The sequence below is a fragment of the Myotis davidii genome, unplaced genomic scaffold, assembly GCF_000327345.1.
Source record: "Myotis davidii unplaced genomic scaffold, ASM32734v1 scaffold710, whole genome shotgun sequence".
NCBI classification, from domain to species: Eukaryota; Metazoa; Chordata; class Mammalia; order Chiroptera; family Vespertilionidae; genus Myotis; species Myotis davidii.
In genome coordinates, this window is record NW_006284328.1 from 1,231,792 (window position 1) to 1,239,913 (window position 8,122).

Consider the following 8,122-nt stretch of genomic DNA (forward strand, 5'->3'; position numbering starts at 1 on the left):
ATTAGATTCCACATAATGAGTGAGAGCGCATGATACTTGTCTTTCTCTGACTGACTTGTTTTGCTTAGCATAATACTCTCCAGGTCTCTCTATGTTGTTTTGAAGGGTAAGCGATCCTTCTTATTTACTGCTGCATAATATTCCATGATATAAATGTACCACAGCTATTTTTTTTTAGCCATAGCTTCTTTATCCACTCACCTACTGATGGACATTTGGGCTGTTTCCAGATCTTAGCTGTTGTAAATTGTGCTGCTATGAACATAGGGGTGCATATATTCTTTCTGATTGATGTTTCAGATTTCTTAGAATATATCCCCAGAAGTGGGATCACTGAGTCAAATGGCAGTTCCATATTTAATCTTTTGAGGAAACTCCATACTGTTTTTCACAGTGGCTGATAGACGGGTTGCTATGAGGCGCATTGACCACTTGGTCCCTTCCCCTGGCCTGCAGGCTCCGATCGCTGGATGGTGAACGGAACCATGGGGAACCAGGGTGGGTGGCGGCGAGGTGGGACTGGGGACTGGTGAGCAGGCGGAAGGCAGACCTCTTGGTCCCTCCCCCTGGCCCGCAGGCTCTGATTGCTGGGTGGCAAACCGGAAACTGGGGTGGGTGGCAGTGGAGCAGGACTGGGGACTGACAAGCGGGCAGAAGATGGCCCTGATCGCAGGCTAGGCCTAGGGCAGTGACGGCGAACCTTTTGAGCTCGGCATGTCAACATTTTGAAAAACCCTAACTTAGGTCTGGTGCCGTGTCACATATAGAAATTTTTTGATATTTGCAACCATAGTAAAACAAAGACTTATATTTTTGATATTTATTTTATATATTTAAATACCATTAAAGAAAAATCGACCAAAAAAATGAGTTCACGTGTCACCTCTGACATGTGTGTCATAGGTTCGCCATCACTGGCCTAGGGACCCTACCCATGCACAATTTTGTGCACTGAGCCTCTAGTTTTTGTATGTCTCTTGGCCATCTGTATGTCTACTTTGGAGAAGTCTATTTAGATCCTTCCCTTTTGTTAAGTTGTATGCCCATTTCCTTGTATGTTTTGGACATTAACCCTTTATCAGATATATCATTGCCAAATAAGTTCTCCCGTCATTTTTGTTTTTCTTTTAATTGAGCATTTTTTAAAATTGATTTTGGAGAGGAGGGGAGATGGAGAGGAATATAGAAACATCAATGATAAGAGAGAACCATTGATCGGCTGCCTCCTGCACGCCCCCTACTGGGGATCAAGCCTGCAATCCCAGCATGTGTCTTGACTGGAATTGAACCTGGGACCCTTCAGTCTGCAGGCAGCTGCTCTATCCACTGAGCCAAACAGTTTTGTTGATGGTTTCTTTGTTGTGCAGAAGCTTATTATTTTGATGTAGTCCCAATATGTATCTGTAAACATGTTGCTATGAGAGATGTCTGAGATTTTGCTGCCTATAGTTTCTTCTAGGATTTTTATGGTTTCACAACTTACATTTAAGTCTTTTATCCATTTTGAGTGTATGGTCTAAGTTGGTAGTCTAGCTTCATTTTTTTCCCGTCTGTCCAGTTTTCCCAACACCACTTATTGAAGGACTGTCTTGACTCCATTTTATGCTTTTGCTTCCTTTGACAAATATTAATTGAGCATAATGGCTTGGGTCTATTTTTGGGGTCTCTGTTTTGTTCCATTGATCTATATGCCTGTTCTTGTGCAGTTACTAGGCTGTTTAGATTGTAGGGTTTTGTAGTATAACTTGATATCTGGTATTATGATCCCTCCAACTTTGTTCTTCTTTCTCAAGATTGCTGTGGCTATTCAGAGTCTTTCTTTGGTTCCATTTAAATTTTTGGAGTATTTGTTCTAGATCTGTGAAATATGCTGTTGGTATTTTATTAGGAATTTCATTGAATCTATAGATTGTTTTGGATGGTATGGACATTTTAATGATGTTGATTCTCTCCATGAACATGGTATATTCTTCCCTTTGTTTATATCTTCCTCAATCTCTTTTTCCAATGTCCTGTATTGTAATTTTCCAAGTACAAGTCTTTTACTTCCTTGGTTAAGTTTATTCCTAAGTATTTTACTTTTTTTGTTGCAATGATAAATGGGATTGCTTGTTTAGTTTCTCTTTCTGAGAATTCATTGTTGGTGTATTAAAAAGCCGTCGATTTTTGGGTGTTGATTTTGTATCCTACTGCATTGCCAAATTCATTTATTAAATCTAGTAGTGTTTTGATGGGGTCTTTAGGGTTTTCTATGTACAATATTATGTCATTGCAAATAATGAGTGTTTTATTTCCTCATTTTCTATTTGGATGCCTTTTATTTCTTCTTGTCTGATTGTTGTGACTACGACTTCCGGTACTGTGTTGAATAAGAGTGGTGAAAGTGCACATCCCTGTCTTGTTCCTGTTCTTATAGGAAATGGTTTTAGCTTTGCCCATTGGCTGTAGTCTTGTCATATATGGTCTTTATTATGTTGAGGTATGCTCCCTCTATTCCCACTTTGCTGAGAATTTTTATCAAAAATGGGTGTTGGATTTTGTCAAATGCTTATTCTGCATCTATTGCTATAATCGTGATTTTTGTAAGCTAGGGAAATACATTATTAAAATAGTAAGGAAGAAAAAATACATTTACAGCACTGTACTATATTTATTAATACTGTAAATTTATGTCATCTGCTTAGAAGATAAAAAATGTTATAAGTGGACTCATGCACTTCAAAGGCTCGACTGTAATTGAAACATATTTTTAAATTTTGTATCTTGACCCATTGGGGCAGTAAATTGAGAAGGTTCATTGTTGGTAGAATAAAGAAAAACAGAAGGCAACATTCCTTAAGAGCCTTTCTTTTTTCTCTAAAGCCAAGTGTGTGTCTATAACATCACTCTAAGTATGTTCTCAGAATTCATTCCTACACCTATCATTTTTGCATATTATATAGTAGTTCTACCAGTCCTTGGATTCTGACCATCCTGCCTTTGAATTTAAGTGGTGTCTTAATCTTTATTATAAAATCCTCTGCTCGGTGTCGGTGGTTTGTTTCTCTTAATCTTTTCGTTCACTTGTTCAGCATCATTTAGTTACAGTGCCTCTAAGGCTCTCTGAAAGCCAGGCTGTCTGGATATTTACGTGGACACTTTTATACAGAGTGGAATGAAAGTTGGTTTACAATTGTTTTTATGGAAAATAATAATACACTGTAAATAATAAACTGTATTGAGTATTCACAACTGTAAACCTACTTTTGCCCCACCCTGTATATAAAGTAGGGAAATACAAATTAAGGTTTGTTTGAGATTATAAGAATCTTGAATGAGTCCATTTTTTTCTTCCCCTTCGTAAGGCTTAACTTACTGTCACTAGGATTTATATCTTATAATGTAATTGTATTATAGTATTTAAAAATCACTTCATCTTGAAAAAACTCATTAATAACCTTGTTTATCAGGTGTACATTACATACGTGTATATAGCAGTAAGAAAAACATTTATGTCCTGGCCAGGTAGCTCAGTTGGTTAGAGCGTCCTGATATGTCCACGTTTTGGGTTCAATCCTTGGTCAGGACATATACAAAAAAAATCAATCAATGAATATATAAATAAGTGGAACAATAAGTCCATGTTTCTCTCCCCCACCCCCTTCCTCTCTCTTTCTAAAATCAATTAATAAAAACAAAAAACTATATATGAAGTCTTTTGGCTGAGATGGGAATTTGTTGAGAAATTTTTTTTAGAGCTATAGTTCTAATTGTTTTAGGAAAAAGAAATGTGTATGCTAATATCTTAGAAAGTCCTACATTTTTATTATCTTAATTAGAATTTTTCTTTCTACAGAAATAGGAAGGTCGTTGATTATTCACAGTTTCAGGAATCTGATGATGCTGGTAAGTTTTGTGATTTCAATAAATTATGAGTTGAACCCTAGTAGTGGAAGAATCACTAGTTTATGTATTTTTTATAAGGCTTTTGGAATAAGTTTTTAATTTTTCATATTTAGACTATTTATGTATCTAAATTACATTAATATCTGTGTCACCCAAAATAAAACTTGAACTTGCATGGATTTTAAGTTTTCCTTAGTAAATTACTCATGTAAACATTGAATAATTTTTTCTTGGTTTTGCAGTCCAAAGTTTAAGTGTGCAAATAATTCTCATGCAGTGTTTATTAGTTAATGTATCCTGCTATAATCCTATTTTAAACTTGTACCTTTTAATAGAGAGTATTTTCGTTTTTGTGTAATAAAGTAAGATGAGAGTATTTTGTGAAACAACTTTGATTTGTGAACTGATTCATTATAGAATGAGTAGTGTATCTTAAATCTTAGCCAGAACAGGTTTCTATAGAATATGATGTTTCTGCCCTGACCGGTTTGGCTCAGTGGATAGAGCATCGGCCTGCGGACTGAAAGGTCCTAGGTTCAATTCCGGCCAAGGGCATGTAACTTGGTTGCGGGCACATCCCCAGTGGGAGATGTGCAGGAGGCAGCTGATCAGTGTTTCTCTCTCTCTCTCATCGATGTTTCTAACTCTCTATCTCTCTTCCTTCCTCTCTGTAAAAAATCAATAAAATATATTTTAAAAAAGAATAAGATGTTTCTAATTTTATTTTCCAGATGCATTTACTATTTTTTTCTTTTTTAAAATCTAATTTTACTTTATATAAAGATAATATGTGCACTTTGGGAAAACTTAAAAAATGCATAAGGAAGAGTTTTTTTTTAAAAAAAACCCACATAATTCAGCCTCTCAGGGAATACTAACATTTACACCTTTGTACGCCATAAGCGTCTATAGATGCAAGCGAGATAAAAGCATTTTTGGATGCGTGGCAGTTAACTACTTATTAAATGCTTGCTGAATGTTTGCATTTATAAATTTAATCCTCAGAACAATGCTATTAAAATAGGATATATATTATTATTTCCATTTTGCAGATATCGCAACTGACGCAAAGATATTACTCAAGATCCATTAGCCAGCAAATGGCCATTTTAACCATTTGTTGAAAAAGGTTTTGACTTTTTCCCTTAAATGTTTTTATTGATATTTGAGAGAGAGGAAGGAAGAGGGAGAGATAGAGACATGGATAAGAGAGAAAAATTATTGACCAGCTGCCTCCTGCCATTGAACCATGCTTGCTGGGGATTGATCCAGCAACCCAGGCATCGTATCCTGACCAGGAATCGAACCAGAGACCTGTTGGATGGGTCGATGCTCAACCACTGAGCCACATCGACCCCTTTAAAAATCTAGTTGAGGTCTTGCTGTGGGATTTTTGGGTTCTCTCCCTTTACCAGATCACCCCCTACTTATTATACCACCCCTACTTAGTTTCTGCCTCCTGTTATTAGAAGTTACTTGAGAAATTCCTATTATTGGTTTTATGATATTCCATAATGGAATTTATAATGTAGCCAACTTTTTAATAATTGCTGAAGCTCCGTGTATAATGATGTAGTAAACACATTTGGAAATAATCACCTTTTAAGGTGGGGTAATTTTCTTTAGTTTAATAGGGCTTTTGAAACTGAAGTTATTTTGCATAAATAAGTGGAACAACAAACCGATGATTCTCTCTCCCTTTCTTCCACTCTAAGATCAAAATTTTAAAAATATTTTTATTGATTTCAGAGAGGAAGGGAGGGAGGGATGGAAACATGAATGATGAAAGAGAATCATTGATTGGCTGCCTCTTGCACGCCCCCTACTGGGGATTAAGCCTGCAACCCATGCATGTGCCCTAACTGGGAATAGAACTGTGACCTCCTGATGATAGGCAACGCTCAGTCACTGAGCCATGCCAGTTGGGCTAAATCAAATTTTTTTAAAAAGAAAGAAATTGGAGGTATTTTTCTTAAGTGCCAGAGTATACTATACCTACTACTTAAATTTAAAAGTAATTTACTTGATAACAGGAATTGTATTAGCATTGTAGAGTCATGGGTTCTTTACATTCTAAAATGCTTATATTACTATAATAGTTTTCAAATAAATATAAAGGTGTGGAAACATGGGAAAATCTTTAATAAAAAGGGTAGGATATACAAATGATGAGATATTTGGCTAAGGATATATTAAAACATACACATGAGGACTAGAGGGTAATATACAGAAATGGAAATGATAAGGTGGTGAGACTGGGAAAGAAGAATTTTATTTATTTTTAAAATATGTGTGTGTGTGTATGTTTTTTAAATTGATTTTAGAGAGGAAGGGAGAGAGAGATAGAAACATTAATGATGAGAGAGAATCATTGATCAGCTGCCTCCTTCATGGCCCATACCAGGGTTTGGGCCCTCAATCTGGGCATGTGAACCGTGAACTTCTGGTTCATTGATCTACGCTCAACCACTGAGCCACACCTGCCAGGCTATTTTATTTTTTAATGAAAAAATAATTATTTGGAAAATCTTGCCCCTCATTATTTAAATAGCATGAGAGATAATTATCTAAGAAAATGCAGTGGTAATTTCTACATGTACAAATCATAATATAGTTTATTGATTTTTGAAAAATGCTGTGTAGATGAAGATTATGGAAGAGATTCGGGTCCTCCAGCTAAGAAAATTCGATCATCTCCACGAGAAGCTAAAAATAAAAGGCGATCTGGAAAGAATTCACAGGAAGATAGGTAAAGCATTGTTTTTGTTTTGTTTTGTTTTTGGCAAGAAGTATTGTTAATTTGTTCCTGATTACTCTGTCAGCCACTCTGATAGGGTAATTTCTGATCTCTAAATTTGGAGAATCTTCATTTCTTTTGGGAAGGCACTTACGGTTCGCTTAATATTATTTTTGCATATTTTATCTTAACTTAGGCAGGGCTTCTGAGTCTAGACATTGACACGTGGCTTGTTTGAACTCAATCTGGAATCCAAGGTGGTCTCCGGGAATGTCTACGTTTAGACCTCTGAACGTAGCAGAAAGATTGTTTTAAGTATATAATTTGTTACCTAAGGTTAGTATTGACATTTTCATTGTAGTAATAGCAAAGAATGAGTGACCTTTCACATTCAGTCACAAATCACTGGTAGAATCATAACTAAAGCTTACAGAATTTAAAGTGTATATAGTCTGCCGAGTTTTACTGTCTATAATCCTCCTTTATTTAGATAATATAATAATTTGGAACAGTTTCCCTTCCCTTAGTTTTATAAATGAGTTCAGATGAGTTGTAATTTTAACTAAAATTGCCTGATGAGACCAGGATGCTGTAGCTTTCTCCTCTGTTCTTATAAGTATACACATACATTCTCATACTCACTGTGGCAAGAATTCCTTGATGATGGTGATGATGATAGCTACCATTTATGATTGTCATGTGCTAGTCTCTACTATGTGCTAATTTATATTTATTATCATTTAATTTTCACAACACCTCTAATTAGGCAAAGTAATATTAACTTAAGTGGGGTTCAATGATTTGTCCAAGGTTACCCAGCAAATGGGCCAACAAAGGGTTTTGTTTGTTTAGTTTTTGTTTTTGGACCAACAGGTTTTGAAACCATGTTTATTGGACTCCGGAGTCTATTTTTTAACCTAGTTATTCAAAGATATTTACCGTCAAGCCTAAAGTCACTATAATAAAGCCATAGGCAGAAGTCTTCCCATTCTGAATTTATAGGATGCTAAATTTGCAAGAATAACGATACTATGTATATACATTTACCTAGTATTTTATGTTTGCTTGCATTACTAACATCTAATATTTTCTTTTCTGGAGAATTTCAGAAATTTGATTTTGAGGAAAAATAAGACAGTTGCATTATGGGGAAACAAGTCTTCCATAGTTCCATAGTATATCTCTCTAATCCTGTTTTATATGGCAGCCTAATTTAGAGCTATCTTTTATTATATATATATATTTTATTGATGTTTTACAGAGAGGAAGGTAGAGGGATAGAGAGTTAGAAACATCGATGAAAGAGAAACATCGACCAGCTGCCTCCTGCACACTCCCCACTGGGGATGTCTCTGCAACCCAGGTACATGCCCTTGACCAGCATCGAACCTGGGACCCTTGAGTCCGCAGGCCGACGCTCTATCCACTGAGCCAAACCGGTTAGGGCTATCTTTTATTATATTGATTGTATTTCTCCAAAGGAATAAGCTTTTTTCTTTT

The 8,122-nt window shown here is 35.8% G+C and overlaps 1 protein-coding gene across 1 annotated transcript in view; it reads left to right on the forward strand.

Annotated features, from left to right (window-relative positions):
* Positions 1–485: 485 nt before the first annotated feature.
* NUCKS1 (nuclear casein kinase and cyclin-dependent kinase substrate 1) overlaps positions 486–8,122 on the forward strand; it is a 14,227-nt gene continuing 6,590 nt past the window's right edge. Inside the window, exons 1-3 of the mRNA XM_015569254.1 lie at positions 486–502; positions 3,836–3,885; positions 6,529–6,634. Coding sequence (XP_015424740.1) covers positions 486–502; positions 3,836–3,885; positions 6,529–6,634 — 173 coding nt within the window. The remainder of the gene's footprint in view (positions 503–3,835; positions 3,886–6,528; positions 6,635–8,122) is intronic.